Source organism: Hemiscyllium ocellatum, chromosome 37, assembly GCF_020745735.1.
Source record: "Hemiscyllium ocellatum isolate sHemOce1 chromosome 37, sHemOce1.pat.X.cur, whole genome shotgun sequence".
Classification (NCBI taxonomy): domain Eukaryota; kingdom Metazoa; phylum Chordata; class Chondrichthyes; order Orectolobiformes; family Hemiscylliidae; genus Hemiscyllium; species Hemiscyllium ocellatum.
This window is the reverse complement of record NC_083437.1, coordinates 40940240-40961797: the sequence shown is the minus strand read 5'-3', so window position 1 is coordinate 40961797 and position 21558 is coordinate 40940240. Positions and strand designations below refer to the sequence as shown.

Here is a 21558-nt window from a genome sequence, read left to right as displayed (position 1 = left end):
GCCAAGGGAAATGTTGAGAAGTGTGGCATTGGAAAAGCACAGCAGGTCAGGAGTAGGTGAGTCAACGTTTCAGGCATAAACCCTTCATCAAGAGGAAATGGTGGAGGCCGGTACAATTACAACACTTAAAAAGAATCTGGATGGGTATATGAATAGGAAGGGTTTAGAGAGATATGGGCTAAGTGCTGGCAAATGGGACTAGATTAGTTTAAGATATCTGGTCAGCATAGACAGATTGGACTGAAGGGTTTGTTTCTGTGCTGTACAACTCTGACTCTGTGACTCTAAATGCCCACACCCACAAATAAGTAAAATTTGAATTGTGTGAATTTTTTTTTCTGGAAGATCTTCTCTTAGTGAAGTATTTTGATCTCATGAATGATATCTTTGTGGTTAAGGTACTGGAAAAGCGAGGATCAAGCTGCACAGATCACAATGGCTCAGGGTCAGATCAGGACAAAGTTAGACAAAGTTCCAGCCGCAGAGTGAATGGGAGTTAACCTGGAAACTTGCTGAGGGCAGAGTGGACTTTCTGTGGGTGAGCAGGCTCTCAGCATCTTGTGCAGAGTTACCACAGGAAACATCACGATTGGATCAGGTTTAGGAGGTCTGGAAACATCATTCAGCTGGTGTTAGTGTATTCAAGAGGAGGGGAAGGGAAGCTTCTGTTAATGGTTACCCAGGAAAAGATGGATGATTAAAAATGCGGTCTACCTCCTGAACTACACGTCCGCCAGCATCTTTACGCCCTGAGACCTTGCCAATCCCCCCCTCCACCCTGACTTGATTGCTCTGTCAATCCACCTGTCAATCCACCCTCTCCCTCCCATTCTGGAACACAGCAATCACCCACCCCACCAATCCAACCCCACTCCACCTTGCTAGTCATACCCTTTAACCATTGAATCTGATACCCACTGTGCCCATCAGCTAGCTCCGACACCCTAGAATCTAGAAATGATTTTGTCTTCTCTGTAAAAGCAGATTGAAGCTGGTGCAATACATGACCATAGAAGAGTATATCACAGAAGGAGAACATTCGACCTGTCCACTCTGTACTAGCTCTCTGTGAGAGTAATGTATCTTGTGTCACAATGTGCCTTTTCTCAGAATCCCAGAAGTTTTTAAATTTCTTTTTAAATTATGAGCCAATTCCATTTTGATATTGAGGGTTGGGCCTGGCTCCATCACCCTCTTGGGTGGTGCATTCCAGACCCTAACCACTCACTGTGTAAAAACGTTGTTCCAAATGTTGCTTTTGGATCAATTGCCAATCAGCTTAAACCTGTGTCCTCTAGTTCCCCATCCTTCTAAAGGGAACAATGTTTCTCAGTACTCCACCCAGACCCCTCATGATTTTGAATATCTTCATCAAATCTCCTCTCCGCTTTCTCCTCTTCAGGGAAAAATAAGCACCAGTTTCTCCAATCCATCTCCACTTAAGTTCTCCGTCCCTCATGTGATCTCTTGCTGCCCTCCCTCCAATGCCCTTACACCCTTCTTAAAGGCCAGTACGTGAAGTCCCAAGCTGCGAATGCATTCCATTCTGGAGTCTGTCCACAAGTTATTTTGTGTGCAAGTTGGAACACAATACAGGATACACAGTACTGTAAAGCAGCTGGTTGTAAGTACAGGAAATATTTCTTTGTTGGAGCTTTAAGACTATATCCCTGTACGTGATCACATTTGTTAAGTATGAGTATTTGTAAGTTGGATGTTGGTAAGTCAGGGACCCCGTGTGCTCAGAACTGGATGCAGTACTCCAGCTGAGGCTGAGCTAGTGTTTCACACATATTTAACATAACTTCCTTGATGTTATACATCATCAACACAATCCAAGATTCCACATGCTTCATTCATCACCATCTCAATCTGTCCTCCCGCCTTCAATGATATCTTCACACATTTTTGTTGTATCTTTTATATCTTGGAGCTATACAGAAATGACTCTATTTTCTGTGTGTGTCACAGTACTTTTAGTATCTACTCCATGCTTTAACCCCACCCTCAGCTCGTTTGCTTTTCTCTGAGTCCACACCCAGGCTTAACAAATCAAGCACAGTGAGCATCAATAAAACAGATGCACATAATCAAACCATGAAGAACTGAATGCTACTGTAACTCCAGCTCCCTTCCTCTTCTGTAACCTCTTTAGAATTGTAATGTATGTTGACTGCCTCTCATTCATTCAGCCCAGTTAACACCCAAACAGTATTTCCTGATTTTACCTCATTTCTTTCCCACCTTGTTGCATTGGAGCAGAAGCCTGCTCTTCCTAATTTTCTGGGGCAAGGAGGAGAGGTCAGGGGTCATATCTATGTATCTTTTCACTATAAGAAAGAGGAGTTTATGGACATCCTTGAAATTGTCAACAGAAACCAAAGGCGATGGGAACAATAATCTTAAACAGAATCAGATTACAAAATAATTTTAAAATAAATTCAACAGAAACGTTACACTTATACGAATACACTGAGGTATTATGAACAACATAACATGCAAGATGTTGGAGATTCTTTCGTACATCCTTTCGGAAATGCCGTCTGAAAAAGGATTTATTGTCAAAAAGAGTGAAACTGTGTACAATCCCTTTTAGACAAAGGGGAAGGACGTTTCCTCTTCCAATTTCAAGCATCATGAATGTGGTTATGAATAGATTTGAGGTTTGGCCTTGACTCACTGACAGTTACATTTGTTTGGAAGCTTGAGGTATCAAAACAGCTTGCAATTGCTAAACACAAAGAAATGTGTCTCATTCCTAAAGGGGTCAAAGGGTTTGGGGAACTGAGGCCTGAGTTGGGTGATCAGCCATGATCATGCTGAATAGTGAAGCAGGCTTGAAGGACCGAATGGTCTACTCCTGCCCTATTTTCTATGTTTCTATGTTCATGTCATATTTCAGAAAGAGGTGGGATCTGAATTCCCAGCTGGAAGTGTGGAGCTTGGTGCCAATGTACTGCAATGTGCTAATGACTGAGTCTTCACATGGCTGTATTTACATCAGGTTTTGATTAAATATTAGGACTGTGCTGTGAGGCAAGCCAGGATCAGATCCAATAGTGACTTTGAAAGGAAACTGGATCTATACTTAGGAACAATTTACAAGGCAGTAAAGAAAAAGAGAAGGGGGAGTTGGGTAATTGAACAGCCCTTAGAAAGCGCAGGCAAAGGTGCGATTGGCCAACTGGATTTCCTCTGTGCTGTGTGATACTGTGAAACGATGAGCTTGGAGCTGTGCAATCAGGATCCCCCACAAACTGGAAGTAAGTTGGAAGCTCAGCAAGGATTATAGTATTATCGACACTAGGGCACCACCAGTTGGCCAATCGCACCTTTGCCTGCGCTTTCTAAGGGCTGTTCAATTACCCAACTCCCCCTTCTCTTTTTCTTTGTCATTTACCCAGACAAATATAGTTATTATCACAAGTGAATAATCATTCAATGTCTGACTGAGTAGTCAGAACAAGGATTAGGAATGTGAAAATGCACAACTAGGAGTGAGTGTCGACCATGCTGCCCTTCGAATCTGCCCCATCATTCAGTACGATCATGGCTGATCTGATTGTGATTTCATCACCATTTCCTGTCTGTGTTCCATACCCTCAAGCCTCTTGTCTATCAAAAGTCTATCTAACTCTGCTTTGAATCAATTCAATAGTTACAGAGGTAGCCACACATGCAGATGACAAACAACATGAATTCTACTGGGACAACACTCATGCCTCATAGGACCTGGGTTCGATTCCACCTTCGGGTGACTGTCTGTGTGGAGTTTGCACATGAGTTCGACTGGGACAACACTACTATTATAGGACAATCCAAACAGAGAACAGCCAGGAAATTCCTAGAGGCATGGCACTCATCCACAGATTCTACCAACAAACATATTGACCTCGACCCAATATACTGGCCACTGCAGTGGACAGCTGGAACTGACAACCGGAAGCGACAGAGACAAACCACTATAAATGCCAGAGGAAACATCACAGAAGCACTTCATAGGATGCACTGAGGATGTCACCTAGACAGGGGATGAAACGTCTGCAACACAAATTCCCAGCTCAGCGAACAGAACCACAACAAACAGCACCTGAGCTACAAATCTTCTCACAAACTTTGCACATTTTCCCCGCATCTGTGTGGGTTTCCTCCAGGTGCTCTGGTTACTTACCACAATCCAAAGATGTACAGGTTAGGATGGATTGGCCATGCTAAGTTACCCATAGTGTCTAGCAATGTTCAGGCTAGGTGGGTTAACTATGGGGAAATGCAGAGTTATGGGGTGCCTCTGGGTAGGATGCTCTTCAGAGGGTTAGTGTGGACGCAATAGGCTGAATGGTCTGCTTCCACACTGGAGGGATTGCATGAACAAGGTGAAAGTGGTGAATATTCTAGGCTTCATTTGGAATGATTTACGTCACTGCATATTAACGGAATAAAAGTGGGTTACCCGTGAAACAAGGACCTGTGAGAATTGGGTCATTTCTGTTGTTAGTTCTTATCTTTCTTATCAATTAATTGCTGAAATCTTTGCAGCTGAAGGGTGACTGCTTGGGACGCCTGAATTCTGAGGAAATGAGAGATAAGATGTACAAGGCTTGTTTTTTTTGCAATGAGGTTGCAATCTGTCGGTTAATGTGCAATTTTTAAAAAAGAACTCAGGGCGGCTATATGCAGCAACATCAAAAACACTCTTATAGATCAGGCTGATGGTTCAACTTCATGTTTTTGCAAAGTTTAGGTAATAACATAGATAAAGATTTTACTCCACCATTGCTTCCTGACACTTTCTAGCACTTTCATTTTTTTAATAAGAGATTTCCAACTTCTGCAAAACAATTTTGACTCAAGTACAAATTCATTTCAAGACGACTGCCTTCTAAGGTCATCCCTGCAACTCCCATTCCCATTTGTACTGTGAGCAGTTTTGGTCCTTTTATCGAAGAAAAGATCTTATTTAATTGAAGGCAGTTCAGAGAGGGTCCACTTGGATGATCTTCAGTTGGAGGGACTGCCTTATGAGCAAAGGTTAAATAGGTTGGGACTCTACTCTTTGGAGTTTAGAACAATAAGAGCTGATTTCCTTGAAACAAAAAGATACTTAAGGGGCTTGACAGGGACAATGTTGAGAGGATGTTTCCCCTCATGGGAGAGTCTAGGACCAGAGGGCATAGTCTCAGAACGAAGGGGCACCAATTTAAGGCTGAGATGAGGAGGAATTTCTTCTCTCAGAGGGTTGAGGGTCTTTGGAACTTCTTACCATGGAGAGCTGTGGGAGCAGAGTCCTTATGTATGTTTGAGGCTGCGATAGACAGATTCCTGTTCAATGGGTGACTTGAGAGTTATATAGAACATAGAACATAGAAGGATACAGCGCAGTACAGGCCCTTCGGCCCTCGATGTTGCGCCGACTGAGTCCTACCTAACCTATACTAGCCCAATAACTTCCAAATGCCTATCCAATGCCCGCTTAAATGAACATAAAGAAGGAGAGTTCACCACTGATACGGGCAGGGCATTCCATGAACTCACAACCCGCTGTGTGAAGAATCTACCCCTAACATCTGTCCTATACCTACCACCCCTTAATTTAAAGCTATGTCCCCTAGTAACACCTGACTCCATTAGCGGTAAAAGGTTCTTAGTATCTACCCTATCTAAACCCCTAATCATCTTATACACTTCTATCAGATCTCCCCTAAACCTTCTCTTCTCCAATGAGAACAGCCCCAAGTGCCTCAGCCTTTCCTCATACGATCTTCCTACCATTCCAGGCAACATCCTGGTAAACCTCCTCTGCACTCGTTCTAAAGCTTCCACATCCTTCCTATAGTATGGCGACCAAAACTGCACACAATACTCCAGATGAGGCCTCACCAGAGTCTTATACAACTGCAACATGACCTCAGGACTCCGGAACTCAATTCCTCTGCCAATAAAGCCCAGTACACCATATGCCTTCCTCACAGCACTATTTACCTGGGTGGCAACTTTCAGAGATCTGTGTACATAGACACCAAGATCCCTCTGCTCATCCACACTACCAAGTAGCCTACCATTAGCCCAGTAATCCATCATCTTGTTATTCCTACCAAAGTGAACGACTTCGCACTTAGCTACATTGAATTCCATTTGCCACATTTCCGCCCAGCTCTGCAACTTATCTATATCCCGCTGTAACCTACCACTTCCTTCCTCACTATCCACAACTCCACCGACTTTCGTGTCATCCACAAACTTGCTTACCCAGCTTTCAAGTCCTTCCTCTAGATCATTTATAAAGATAACAAAAAGCAATGGTCCCAAAACAGATCCTTGTGGTACACCGTTAGTAACTGCGCTCCAAGATGAACATAATCCATCAACTACTACCCTCTGTCTCCTTCCAGCCAGCCAATTCCTAATCCAAACCTCTAATGTATCCTCAATGCCATACCTCCGAAGTTTTAGCATTAGCCTACCATGGGGAACCTTATCGAACGCCTTACTAAAATCCATATACACAACATCTACTGCTTTACCCTCATCCACTTCCTTAGTCACCTTCTCAAAGAACTCAATAAGGTTTGTGAGGCACGACCTGCCCTTCACAAAACCATGCTGGCTATCCCTGATCACGTTATTCCTACCCAGATGTTCATAAATCTTATCCCTTACCATTCTCTCTAAGACTTTGCCCACCACTGAAGTCAGACTCACTGGCCTATAGTTACTAGGGCTATCCCTACTCCCTTTCTTGAACAATGGGACCACATTCGCTATCCTCCAGTCCTCTGGTACTATTCCCGTTGACAATGACGACATAAAAATCCAGGCCAATGGCTCTGCTATCTCCTCCCTAGCTTCCCATAGGATCCTGGGGTAAATGCCATCAGGCCCAGGAGACTTATCTATATTCATCCTTTCCAATATTCCCAAAACCTCTTCCCTGCATATTTCCAGGGCATCCATTCTAATTATTTGTGATTCCATATTCACATCAGCAACAGTGTCCTGTTCCTGAGTGAATACTGATGAAAAGTACTGATTTAATGTCTCTCCAATCTCCTCCGCCTCCACACACAACTTCCCACTACTATCCTTGACTGGACCGATACCTACCCTAGTCATCCTTTTATTCTTGACATACCTATAGAAAGCCTTTGGGTTTTCCCTAATCCTACCAGCTAAAGACTTTTCATGTCCCCTTCTCGCTTTTCTTAGCTCCCTCTTTAGCTCCTTCCTGGCTACCTTATAACTCTCAATCGCCCCTACTGAACCTTCACGCCTCATCTTTACATATGCCGCCTTCTTCCCTTTCACAAGGGACTCCAATTCCTTACTAAACCACGGCTGCCTCACAAGGCCCTTTACACCATGCCTGACTGGTACATACCTATCGAGGACACGCAGTAGCTGCTCCTTGAACAATCCCCACATCTCATTAGTGTTCTTCTCTTGAAGCCTGTTTTTCCAATCCACACAACCTAAGTCATGCCTCACTGCATCATAATTTCCCTGCCCCCAGCTATAGCTCTTGCCCTGCGGCGCACGATTATCCCTCTCCATCACTAAAGTAAAAGTCACCGAGTTGTGGTCACTGTCCCCGAAGTGCTCACCTACCTCCAAGTCTAACACCTGGCCTGGTTCATTACCTAGAACCAAATCCAATATAGCCTCCCCTCTTGTTGGCCTGTCGACATATTGTGTCAGGAAACCCTCCTGCACACATTGTACAAACACCGACCCATCTAATGAACTCGAGCTATAGCTCTCCCAGTCAATATCTGGGAAGTTAAAGTCCCCCATAACAACCACCCTGCTACCTTCACTCTTTTCCTGAATCATCCTCGCAATATTATCCTCTACTTCTCTAGGACTATTAGGAGGCCTGTAGAAAACACCTAACAGGGTGACCTCACCTTTCCTATTTCTAACCTCAGCCCAAACCACCTCAGATGGCAAGTCCTCTTCCATCGTCCATTCCACTGCTGTGATACTGTCTTTGACAAGTAATGCCACGCCTCCCCCTTTTTTACCCCCATGTCTGATCCTACTAAAACATTTGAACCCTGGAACGTGCAACAGCCATTCTTGTCCCTGTTCTACCCACGTCTCTGTAATGGCCACAACATCGAAGTCCCAGGTACCAACCCACGCTGCAAGTTCACCTACCTTATTCCTTATACTTCTGGCATTGAAGTATACACACTTCAATCCTCCTTTCTGGTTACAGGCACCCTCCTTAGAGATCGCTGCATTATTCCTAACCTCCCTACACTCAAGGTCCTGTACCCTAAAGCTACAGTCCTGGTTCCCATGCCCCCGCGGAGTTAGTTTAAACCCTCCCAAAGAGCACTAGCAAACCTCCCCCCAAGGACACTGGTGCCCCTCAGGTTCAGGTGTAGCCCATCCTTTTTATAGAGGTCCCACCTTCCCCAGAAAGGACCCCAGTTGTCCAGAAACCGGAATCCCTCCCTCCTGCACCATCCCTGTAGCCACGCATTTAACTGCTCTCTCTCCCTATTCCTTGACTCTCTATCACGTGGCACGGGTAACAAACCAGAGACTACAACTCTGTTTGTTCTAACTCTGAGCTTCCAACCTAGCTCCCTGAAAGCCTGTCTGACATCCTCACCCTTCTTCCTACCTATATCGTTGGTGCCAACGTGGACCACGATCTGGGGCTGCTCCCCCTCCCCCTTAAGGACCCGGAAAACACGATCAGCGACATCACGTACCCTTGCACCTGGGAGGCAACATACCAAACGTGAGTCCCTGTCGCCCCCACAAAACCATCTGTCTGTACCCCTCACTATCGAGTCCCCAAGAACTATTGCTCTACCTTTCTCCACCCTACCCTTCTGAGCAACGGGGCCAGGCTCCGTGCCAGAGGCCTGAACCTCGTTGCTTGCCCCTGGTAAGTCATCCCCCCCACAAGTATCCAAAACGGTATACTTGTTCTTGAGGGGAATGACCGCAGGGGGTCCCTGCACTGGCTTCCTCCTCCCACTCCCCCTCACTGTCACCCATCTATCTTGAACTTTCGGAGTAACTACTTGCCTAAAGCTCCGATCTATGACCTCCTCTGCCTCCCGAATGATCCGCAGTTCATCCAACTCCAGCTCCAGTTCCCTAACACGGGTTTGGAGGAGCTGGAGATGGGTGCACTTCTTGCAAGTGTACTCAGCAGGGACGCTAATGGCTTCCCTCACCTCATACATGTTGCAAGAGGAACATTGCCCTCTCTGCACTGCCATCCCTCTAAAAGTAAGCTTTCCTTAAAAAAAAACAACAAAAACCAACTAAATCTAAAGAAACAAACAAGGAAAATGCAACACTTACCCGCTAGTCACAATTGGTCTTATTATTAGGCATTAGTTATTGGGCATACATGGGAAAATGGAAGTGAGGAATGTCAGATCTGCCATGATCCTATTGAATGTTGCAGTCGTTAAAATGTGGAGCTGGAAAAAGCACAGCAGGTCCAGTAGCATCAGAGGAGCAGGCGAGTCGATGTTTCAGGACTGGCCCTTCATCAGGAGTCCCTATTGAATATTGGTGCGGGCTTTTTTGTTCAATTAATTTAAGGGACTTGGGCATCGTTGGCTGGCCAGCATTTATAGCCTATCCCTAGTTGCCCCTCGGAAAGATAATGGTGAGCTGCCTTCTTAAATCACTGCAGTCTACTTGCTGTGGGTTGACCTGCAATGTTGGTAGGGAGAGAATTCCAGGACTTTGACCCAACAACTGTGAAGGAACGGCGGTATATTTCCAAGTCAGGGTGGTGAGTGGCTTGGAGGGGAACTTGCAAGTGGTGGTGTTCCCAAGTATCTGCTGATCTTCTAGATGTAAGTGGTCATGGGTTTCGAAGGTGCTGCCTAAGGATCTTTGATGAATTTCTGCAGTGCATCTTGTAGATAGTACACACTGCAGCTACTGAGCGTTGGCGGTGGAGGGATTGAATGTTTGTGGATGTGGTGCCAATCAAGTGGATTGCTTTGTCCTGGATGGTGTCAACTTCTTGAGTTATGTAGGGGCTGCACCCATCCAGACAAGTGGGGAGTATTCCATCACACTCCTGACTTGTGCCTTTAAAAGGTTAAAAAGTCTTTGGAGTGTCAGGAGGTGAATTATTCGCCACAGTATCCCTAGTCTCTGACCTGCTCTTGTAGACACTTTTTATGTGGTGAGTCCAGTCAAGTTTCTTGTCAATGGCCATCCCAAGGATGTTGACTGACAGTGGGGGATTCAGGAATGATACAACTGTTGAATGTCAAGGGGCGGTGGTTAGAGTGTCTCTTATTGGTGATGGTCTTTGTCTGGCATTTGGGAGGCACAAATGTTACTTGCCACTTGTTGGCCCAAGCCTGGATATTGTCCCGATCTTGTTGCAGTTGAGCATGGACTGCTTCAGTATCTGAGGAGTTGCGAATGGTGCTGATCATTGTGCAATCATTGGTGAACATCCTCACAAGGGGCCAAATGACCTACTCCTGTTGTTATTTCTTATGGATTAATGAAGATGTATATAAATGATACCTTTGGATCACAAATAACTGGATGAAATCTCTTTGTTTAGTAATAAGCTTGCAGAGTGTACAGTTACTGGGAAGAATATACTGATAGATCTTTTTTTTTTTAATAGTTGCTCATTGTTGGGGAAGATGCTCTACAATGAAGGTAACAGTACTGTTGATAACTATTGTATCAATCCACATCTCCCAGTGAAGAATCCAACGTGGAAAGAAAGTAAGTTTCAAAAGTAATTTTTACACTTTACAATGTTTAATTTCTAACCTGTGCAGAATAGAATTTCATTTTGACTAACCTGACCTCCAGTGTATGTAACACCATTAATTCCTGAGCAAGGTAGGGATTCAGAACTGTTTGCGTCACAGGTAAACAAGGTGGTTAAAAAGGTGTTTAGCACGCTTGTCTTCATTGTTCAGTATTTTGAGTATAGGAGTTGAGAGGGTGGCACTTGAAAAGCACAGCAGGTCAGGCAGCATCCGAGGAACAGCTAATCCCCGATGAAGGGCTTATGCCCAAAATGTTGATTCTCCTGCCCCTCGGATGCTGCCTGACCTGCTGTGCTTTTCCAGCACCACACTCTTGACTCTGATCTCCAGCACCTGCAGTCCTCACTTTCTCCTTTGAGTATAGGAGTTGGGAAGTCACAGAGTCATAGAGATGTACTGCACAGAAACAGATCCTTCAGTCCAACCCGTCCATGCCGACCAGATATCCCAACCTCATTTAGTCCCACCTGCCAGCACCCGGCCCATGTCCCTCCAAACCCTTCCTATTCATATACCCATCCAGATGCCTTTTAAATGTTGCATTTGTACCAGTGTCCACCACTTCCTCTGGCAGCTCATTCCATACACGTACCACCCTCTTGGTGAAAAAGTTGCCCCTTAGATCTCTTTTATATCTTTCCCCTCTCATCTTAAACCTATGCCCTCTAGTTCTGGACTCCCCCACCCCAGGAAAAAGACCTTGTCTATTTACCATATACATGCCCCTCATGATTTTAGTCATGCTGAAGTTGTACAGGCCGTTGGTGAGTCTAGTTCTGGTTGCCCAGTTTTAGGAAGGATCTTATTAAGCTGGAAAGGGTCCAGAAGAGATTTACAAGGATGTTGCCGGCGGTGGAAAATTTGAGTTATAAAGAAAGGCTAAGTAAGCTGGGACTGTTTTCACTGGAGCATAGAAGGTTGAGAGGCGACCTGATAGAAGTTTATAAAATAATGAGGGCTATAGATAGAGCTAATGGAAGTTCCACAATGTGGAAGCAGGCCATTTGGTCCATCAGGTCTGCACCGACCCTCCAAAGAGCATCCCACCCAGAATTACCCCTCGACCCTATCCCCAAAACCCTGAATTTCCCATTGCTAATCCACTGTGGACATTACAGGCAATTTAACTAGGTCATGAGGAGCATCTTGAAGAGACAAAGAGTTGGAGGGGTTTCAGCTGGGAGTTCCAGAGTTTAAACAGCTGAGGTCTGGGACCTGCACTTCCACACATGTCATTTATTATATCCGTTTCTCCCAATGCGATCTCCTCTACATTAGGGAGACTGGATGTCTACTCACAGAGTGCTTCAAAGAACATCTCTGGGACACCCGCACCAATCAACCCCACCACCCTGTGGCCAAACATTTCAACTCCCCCTCCCACTCTGCTGAGGACATGCAGGTCCTGGGCCTCCTCCATCGCCACTCCGTCACCACCTGATGCCATGAGGAAGAACGCCTCATCTTCCACCTCGGGATCCTTCAACCCATGGCATCAATGTGGACTTCACCAGTTTCCTCATTTCCCTTCCCCCCCACCTTACCCCAATTCCAACCTTCCAGTTCAGCACTGTCCTCATGACCTGTCCCATCTGTCAATCTTTCTTCCCACCTATCTGCTCTATCATCCCCTCTGACCTATCACCTTCACCCCCACCTCCATCCACCCCAGCACTCTCAGCTACCCCAACCCCACTCCCCTCCCATTTATCTCTCCACCTCCGAGGCTCCCAGCCTCATTCCTGATGAAGGGCTTTTGTTCGAAACTTTGATTTTCCTGCTCCTCGGATGCTGCCTTTTCAGCTGTGCTTTTCCAGCACCACTGGATTCGGCCCTTCAAGCCTGTTCCACCACTCTAATAGTTTAGATCAGAGTGGTGCTGGGAAAGCACAACAGGTCAGGCAGCATCCAAGGAGCAGGAGGATCGACATTTTGGCCATAAGCCCTTCATCAGGAATGAGACTGGGAGCCTCTAGGGTGGAGAAATAAATGGGGGGAGTGGGGCTGGGGAGAAGGTAGCCAAGAGTACAAGAGGGGAATGGGGGTGGGGATGGAGGTGATAGGTCAGACAGGAGGGTGGGGGTTTCAGTACAAGGTTGAAGGGCTTCAGGGCAGAGGAGATGACCTGGGGGTTGCAGTGAGAGAGGGACTCACTGGGATTCTTGTGGAGAAAGGAGGAGAACTTCTTCAAGATAGGCATCCTTGCAAGAGGATTCGCCGTAGGGTTAAAATCAACTAGGCAACAGTGAGGATTGCAGATGCTGGAAACCAGAGTTTAGATCAGAGTGGTGCTGGAAAAGCACAGCAGGTCAGGCAGCTACTTTCTCCCCAGACCCACTCCCCCCATTTATCTCCCCATCCTGGAGGGTTCCTCCCCCTGTTCCTGATGAAGGGCTTTTGCCCAAAACGTCCATTTTCCTGCTCCTCGGATGCTGCCTGACCTGCTGTGCCCTGGTTTCCAGCACCTGCAGTCCTCTCTTTTGCCCACCACTCTGAGCCTCTACTTCAACACTATTTTCCCTATACTGTCTCCTTACCCATTTCTTTAAATTCATTCACAAGATGAGTACATCGCTGGCTAGACCAGTATTTATTTATCCATCCCTAATTGCCCAGAGGGCAGTTAAGTGCCAACACATTGCTGAGGGTCTGGAGCCATATATAGGCCAGATCAGGTAAGGACGGCAGTTTCCTTCTTTAAAGGACATTAATGAACTTGATGGGTTTTCCCCAAAAATTAACAATTGGTTCATGGAAAAGCTCAATAGATCTGGCAGCAATCAGAGTTAACATTTCGGGTTGGGTGACCCTTCTTCAGAACAGGCCTGAGTAACCGGACTAGAAATGTTAAGTCTGTTGTATGTCCTGAAGAAGGGCTCATGCCCGAAACGTCGATTCTCTTGCTCTTTGAATGCTGCCTGACCTGCTGCGCTTTTCCAGCAACACATTTTTCAGCTCTGATCTCCAGCATCTGCAGACCTCACTTTCTCAACAGATGCTACCAGACCTGCTGAACTTTTCCAGCCATTTAGAACATAGAACAGCACAGTACAGGCCCTTCAGCCCTCGATGTTGTGCTGACCTTTTATCCTACTCTAAGATCAAACTAACCTACATACCCTACATTTTACTATCATTTCTGTTTTTGTTTCTGATTTACAGCATCCGCAGTTCTTTCAGTTTTTAACAATGGTTTCATGGCCATCATTAGACCTTTAATTCCAGATTATTATTAAATTCAAATTCCATCATCTGTGGGATTCAAACCCAAGGGTCTTACCTAGGTGTCTGGGTTGATAGTCTATCAATTGTATGATATCTTGAAAGCTCTCGATCTTTGCTTTGAGCATACTCAGTGGCTATGCCTCCTCAGCCTTCTAGTGAAGCACGGTCTTCAATGGCCTAGTGGTATTATTGCTTGACTGTTAACCTAGAAACTTAAGTAGTGTCCCAAGGACCTGGGTTCAAATCTCATCGCAGTAGATGGTGGAATTTGAGTTCAACAAAAATCCGGAATTAAAAGTTTAATGATGAGCATGAGTCCTTTTTTTCCAATTGTTGGAAAAACCCATCTAGTTCACTCACATCCTTTAGGGAAGGAAACTGCCATCCTTACCTGGTCTGGTCTACATGTGACTCCAGACCCACAGCAACATGGGTGACTCTTAACTGTCCTCTGGGCAATTAGGGATGGGCAGTAAATACTGTCTGGCCAGTGATGCTCTCATCTGTGAATGAACTTAAAGAAAATTCCAAAGGTTCACCATTCCAGTGAGTCAATGGTAATTGAGGTGAATGTTAATGTAATTTATTGAATATTTAAGAACAGTTTTACACACCAAGATCTCATCTTGTTCCAGGAAAATCTTTCACTTCTTACATGGTTTGGATTGTGGTTCCTTTGGCCATTCTTTGTGTCATCATTACGATGAGAACTTCACTGTGCAAGGTCTCAAAGAAGCAAGGTAAAGGATTGAAGCTTTGGGTGACAGCTCATTAAGTTGACTCCAAATGTAGATGAGATAGGCAGCAGCTCCTTGCATGAGAGCCGACCATCATAGCACTGAAATATTTTTCCACTCATAATATCTAACTCAAACTATTTGCCTTTTATCTGTCTTATTTGCGAATAAATATTTGTGCATTTGGGGCTTAAAGTGATATAGTTAAAGGTGCATGGTTGTAGATTAGTAATACTTTCTTTTTATCTGCCATTTGTTAAAGAATAAATTTGTTTACAACAAATAAAATTAGTTTCCTGTTGATGACAGAACCCAACTTGAATTGATTTTTTGCTGAGTAGCACAATCCATAAGCAAACTGATCAGCCCTGAAGAAGCCTTTCTAAATTATTCCATAATGTCCCCGGATTAGGCGACTAGGTGGATTAGCCAGGTGAACTGTGGGGTTACAGAGAAATCCTGCCAGGGTAGGAGTGGGTCTGGGTGGGATGCTCTTCAGCCGGTCGGTGCAGACTTCATGGGCCGAATGGCCTCTATCTGCACTGTTGGGCTCCTATACTAAGGGTCGCTGGACCCGAAACATTAACTCTGCTTTCTCTCCACAGATGCTGCCAGACCTGCTGAGTTCTTCCAGCAATCTCTGATTTCGTTTTTGAAATGGATCGGTTTGATGGCTCAATGCGGAGCTTACATATTTGTGACAGGCTTGAGGATTAGTGGGTTTTGATGAATGGTGGTAAACTCAAACAGAAGCTTTTCTCAAACTTTAGTGACAGTCCAATTGCTGTTAAAATTATTAGTGGGAGCTTCAAGCCAGGAGTCAGTTCAGATTGGGCAGTATCCCACTTGGCCTGCACAGCCCTGGACATTATGGGGCAATATAACGGGTCCTATTCAACAGCCAAATTGAACTCAAAGCATTTACTCTGTTTCTCTCTCCACAGATGCTGCTGGACCTGTTGAGTTTCTCCAGCACTTTCTCACTCATTTCAGACTTTCGCCATCCACAATGTTTTGCGTTTATTCCTGGAGTCAATCCATCTGAATGGGCCATTTGTTGCATATTTAAAATTAGGCATTTGGATGGGTATATGAATAGGAAGGGTTTGGAGGGATATGGGCCAGGTGCTGGCAGGTGGGACTAGATTGGGTTGGGATATCTGGTCTGCATGGACGGGTTGGACCGAAGGGTCTGTTTCCATGCTGCACATCTTATTAGAAAAATTCAGTTGAGCTTCTGCACCAAGTGGCCCATTCACTCACTGTTTGCCAACATTTTTGTGAAATTCTGTAAATTTGCAGCAGTGTGAAGTAAACTCGTTTAAATGCAGAATCTGATGTAAAAATATAAACTGGGAAATGCAAGAATACATTGCAAAGGGACCTTACGTTAAATATACACTCAAGATTCATTCCTGCCTCTCTTACCTGATTTGTCTGTGTCTCTTCTAGGAATTGGAATGCTGGTGAAATTGAAGGTAAGTATGTTTTACAAACATGGCTTATTCTCTGAATTGCTGTTCCATTTACAGATTTTTCATTAATCATGGTGATTTGCAAGTTTAAAATATTTCAATGGAAAGGTCTGTGTTGGGAGTGGGGTTTGGAATACTGTGCACCTCTGTCCTTGTTTTAAGATCTGTTTGTTCCTGTCCCTTGGGCTGCACAATAGGTTGACTGTCCTTACAGCTTGTACTCTATAAGACCATAAGACATAGAATAGTAGACCATTCAGCCCATCGAGTCTATTCAATGAAATAATGGCTAATCTGATAATTCTCAACTTCAATTTGCCTTTTCCCCATAACCATTGATTCCCTTAATGATTAAAAATCTGTTTATACTGCAATCTTTGTACGTTGCAAGAATTGTGAAGAATTATTATTCTACTTTTCTCTTTTTATGATGAAAACAATAAGGTTATTTAGACTTTACACATTATACTTTATATGCCATCTTATTCTCACACATAAAACATATAAGACCATAACAGCAGATGTAATTCAAACATTGTCTTGCTAGAGTAATTCCAATTCTTTGTTAACACAATGTATGTATACTAGTGTCTAATACAAAGAGCTGTTTCTTCAACAATCCCCATTGCAAACTCTTTCTCTGAGTGTGCTACATATGTCTTGTGGAACAGACTGAAGGAAAACAAAAACAACAGTTCAGAGAACTGCAGTGCAGAAGGAGGCTGTCCAGCTCATTGTATCTATACCAGCTCTCCAAATGAGCATTGTAACTTAGTTTCTTTGTAATCCCTCCTTGCATTGTTTCTCTTGAGATCATTATCTTTCTTGAACATCTCAGCCACAGGTCCAGGCAGTGCACTCAGCACTTGAGGTAGAATCACCCTAGTCCTACCAGACCATAGAGCTACTCTCTCAGTAAAGGTAGAGGAGTAGTGATTGGTTAACCTGAGGGTTACAATGCCACAAGCAAAGGGAGAGATTGGCAACAGGACTCCTCAATGGTTACCTCAGTCAGTGTGGGAATTAAGACCATGCTGTTGGCATCAATCTTTATTGAGAACTCGCCATCCAGCCCCCACTCCAGACTCTACCCACTCGCTGTGTGGAGATTTCTTTCTCACACTTCACAGTCACTCCTTTTGCAAATCGCTTTAAAACTATGTGCCCTGTCATTCTCAGACATGAGGTGCCTGTGGAGTTTAACTCTCCAGTTTGATTGTGACCTGTCCCTTCCTGTCTTTGATTGGTCTGGTATTCTCGACTGCAGCCGGAGAGACTGCTCTGGCTCAATTCTAGAGGCTCCTGGAGCTCCAAGGTCTCAGGCACCTGGTATACAAAAGGCCCAAGGCCTAATTCAAGGCCTTTTCTGTAACTGCTAATATCCCAGCTTGTGCAAATATTGGGGCAGGTGGGTGATGATGTAACAGCATTACCGCTAAACTAATAATCTTGAGAACCAGTTAACAGGGATCTGGGTTCAAATTCCAACATGGCAGAGCAATAAAAGAGGAAAAAGATCAAAACAACAAATACATTTCTGTCAATGTATCTAACTGAATAAGCATCTGGAGTGATGAGTCTAATAATGACCACAAATCCACTGCTAATTGTCAGAAAAGGCCCAGGCAAGGAAACATGGGCCTCCATCTGACTCCAGACCCATAGTCAATATGGTTGACTCTTGACTAACCTCTGGGCAATTAGGGATGTGCAATAATTGCTGGCCTAGCCATTGATACTCATATTCCTGTGAATGAATTCAAAAAAGGTAGATATATTAAAAGCATAAACAACTTTCTATCGAATACTTATCTGTAAACTGAGCTCCCTGTTTTTCACCAATACAGTTTATTTGCATCTGTGGCGTCAAAAGCGATATTTACAAAGGGAGCACGGACGAAGCAGAAATAAATGCAGGAGCTGTGCCGGAAGCTGAGAAGCAGTGTTTGAATGGCCTTAACTCTGATTCAAAACCTGCAACAGCGATGATGCCATTGATAAGCAACAAAACAAACAAAGCTCCGATGTACAAATCTGACATTTTCGACATTGAGACAGTGTCAGTTGTGGGTGAGTGGGATTTTTTTCCCTCTACTTTTCCCCCTGTCAATGTTGTCAGCTGTAGCACAGTACGTTAGGGACAAAGAAACTGCAGATGCTGCAATCCAAAGTAGACAAATAGGAGGCTGGAAGAAAACAGCTGCTGCATCCTGGCCTACTGTGTTCTTCCAGTCTCCTGTAGCTGAGTAGGTAACACATACACAGCCTGTTGGAAGGAGAAAGCTTTGAGGAGCTGTGAACAATCTGTGTCCTCCCGCCCCTTGTTGTGTCACTATGAGCTCACCAGTGGGTGGCAGTATTCCCACTGAATCAGAACGTTACAAATTTAAATCCCACTCCACAGACTTGAACACAAATGTCCAGACTGACCCTCATGTACTAAAGGAGCCTGTCAAGGTTATCATTTGAAGGAAATGTCAAACCAAGGCCTCATTTTCCCCGTCATATGGATATAAACGCTCCATAATACTATTTTGAAGAGAGCAGGAGAGTTGTCATGTGTCATAGATTTGCCAAAATTTATTTCTCAGGTTAGACATTATCAGGTCATTACCACAATATTATTTATGGAGGCCTATTTTTGACATTGCTGTATTTCTGACATTACAACAGTGACTACAATTCAAAAGTATTGTATTGGTGGTAAAGTTTGTTACAACATCTTGAAGTTGGACACGGTGTCACAGTGGTTAGCGCTGCTACCTCACAGTGCCAGAGACCCAGGTTCAATTCCCACCTCAGGTAACTGTCTGTGTGGAGCTTGCATATTCTCCCAGTATCTGCATGGGTTTCCTCGTGCAGGCCAGGTGAATTGGCTATGCTAAATTGCCTGTAGTAGTAGGTGAAGGGGTAAATGGTCTGGGTGGGTTGCTCTTCAGAGGGCTAGAGTGGACATATTACTAATCTAATATGTCTTCCTTTTCTTTGAATACATTGCACTGTGCTCATTCATCCTGATGTTTAATAAAATGGTGCAATGTATTAAAGATGAGCTGTTGTTTTAAAGATATATGCAGCTCTGTAACATGATAAATAGGGAGGTACTGTGGCATAGGTTGGGTAACCTCCTTTGCTCCAGGTTCGAGTCCCACTCTGGTACTGGTTGGCATTGGAAGCGTCTCTGTATTGTGGCCAAACAGGTTAATCCTTAGCCTGTAAACCTTTCCAATCAGCAGGATGGTGAGCCGTAAGAGCCAAGCTGCTGAAAGCAATGGCCAACCACTTTGACCATATGGTTGGTCCAATCTAACAGAAGTCCACCATCCAGACTTGAGAAATGAGGTTGGGAGACCTCATTTGTGGGCGGCACGGTGGCACAGTGGCACAGTGGTTAGCACTGCTGCCGTCACAGCACCAGAGACCCGGGTTCAATTCCCACCTCAGGCGACTCTCTGTGTGGAGTTTGCACATTCTCCCCGTGTCTGCGTGGGTTTCCTCCGGGTGCTCCGGTTTCCTCCCACAGTCCAAAGATGTGCAGGTTAAGTGAATTGCCCATAGTGTTAGGTGAAGGGGTAAATGTAGGAGAATGGGTGAGTTGCAGGTCGGTGTGGACTTGTTGGGCCGAAGGGCCTGTTTCCACACTGCAAATAATCTAATCTAAACCGGGCAAGCTACACTGACTCTTTGTGCAATTGAACCTAATTGTGACATTTGTTTTCATGCAGTTCACCCTAAAGACAGTACAGAGGACAATATTCCTTTTCCAGTCCAAGAAAATGGGAGAAACTCAAACACCTATTATCCCATAGAGGAGCAGAACCAGAAGCAATACAGTGAGCCTGTAACGATGGGAAGCAAAAACAGCACACAAACAAGTGAATACTTTAAAAACAATAAATAGTGACTGCGTCGCATTTCTGTTTAAACTCAGCTTCCTGCGGAACACTCAGATTGATATTATCAATAGAAGGTGGTTTTTCAAGGTACACGTGCCATGGAGTTGTTGGTCTGGTTGATGTCTTTATCACCAGAAATCTGTTCAGCATGAAGCAAGGAGATGTGTTTGTGGACTGTTTGGGACCGTGACTCTTTTCTTGGAATTTGATTATGTGAAAAACAACTAAATCAATGTGAACACTTGACTTTGATACACACAAGAGTATTTTAACTTAGCAGAGATCCGTCCTTAAGTCCTCAGATAAATCATCCACTCCAAATCTGGATCGATGCTAGACAGGAGAAATCTCCTTTAATTGTGGGTTTGCAAAACAGACCAGGCATGAAGGTAAACTTCCAAAGATCTCAAGTTTTAGTTTTAAACAGTTCACAGAATCCCTACAGAATGGAAGCTGGTCTTTCAGCACATTGCGTCTCCATCTATTAGGTTTCCTATGATCAGCAGAATTTCTTTTCAACAAAACAATTTTTAAAAGTTCCTCTTCGAAAGAAATGGGGTTTGTGGAAATAAAAACTAGATTTAGCCAATTAATCTAGACAAACCTCTTCTCTCCACATTTTTGTACACTGAAACAGTGCTGCACTGCTGGGGATTCTAAGTCCACAACACGTTAAAGTGAGAATTATTGTTGGTTGTTCAGCAATAATTGGTAAATGGTAAAGATCCCATTTTAAGAGGAGGTAGAAAATTCCCCTAGTGTGTTTAGTGTAAGGTCTAAACTGGTGCAGTGCTGAGAGAGTCTTACTCTATCACAAGTGGATCTGATTATAAACTGAGCTTCTGTTTACCTCCTTAGCTGGGGGTATAAGACTCCACATTGACTTGGATCCCATTTACCGCATCCTTATAAAAAAGAACAGGAAATGACATCACTATAGGAAATGATGTCACCACAGGAAATGACATCACCAACCCTAGGAAACTCAAACAAATAAATAGAATGCTTCATTTGGAGGCTCACTGAAGATTTGACCTAGTATGGTGGCAATACGTCTGAAAATGAACCTTCCAGCTCAGCGAGCAAACCTACATTCAGAACCTCAACCTGCGTTACGAATCTTCTCTAAACATGCTAAGACTCCACAGTTTCAAACAAAAACTCTATTGAGTATCCTGCTCAATAACAGTGGCCATAATCACTGTTTGAGAGATCTTTCGGTGTGCAAATTGACTGCTGCATTTAATCGAGTTACAATTGGTTATTTATTGAAGTTGCTGATAATGGAACACAGTTCACAAAGTGGCAGGTACAGCTACATGTTTCGCAAAAGGAGCTACCCTCACAAATAAATCACGGACGAGAAGCTCTCTCAGGTTTCTGAGACACACAATGTCATATCAATGCACATTCACTCTTTTTCCTGTGAAACTGTTCATACTGT

At 44.2% G+C, this 21558-nt stretch overlaps 1 protein-coding gene across 1 annotated transcript in view; it reads left to right on the top strand.

The window, feature by feature from the left end:
* The window catches only part of tnfrsf9a (tumor necrosis factor receptor superfamily, member 9a), a 59769-nt gene extending 39240 nt beyond the window's left edge, over window positions 1-20529 (top strand). Inside the window, exons 9-13 of the mRNA XM_060851970.1 lie at window positions 10628-10731; window positions 14642-14746; window positions 16196-16221; window positions 18066-18288; window positions 19944-20529. Of these exons, the coding sequence (XP_060707953.1) occupies window positions 10628-10731; window positions 14642-14746; window positions 16196-16221; window positions 18066-18288; window positions 19944-20119 (634 nt within the window). The 3' untranslated portion in view covers window positions 20120-20529. The remainder of the gene's footprint in view (window positions 1-10627; window positions 10732-14641; window positions 14747-16195; window positions 16222-18065; window positions 18289-19943) is intronic.
* Window positions 20530-21558: the final 1029 nt, after the last annotated feature.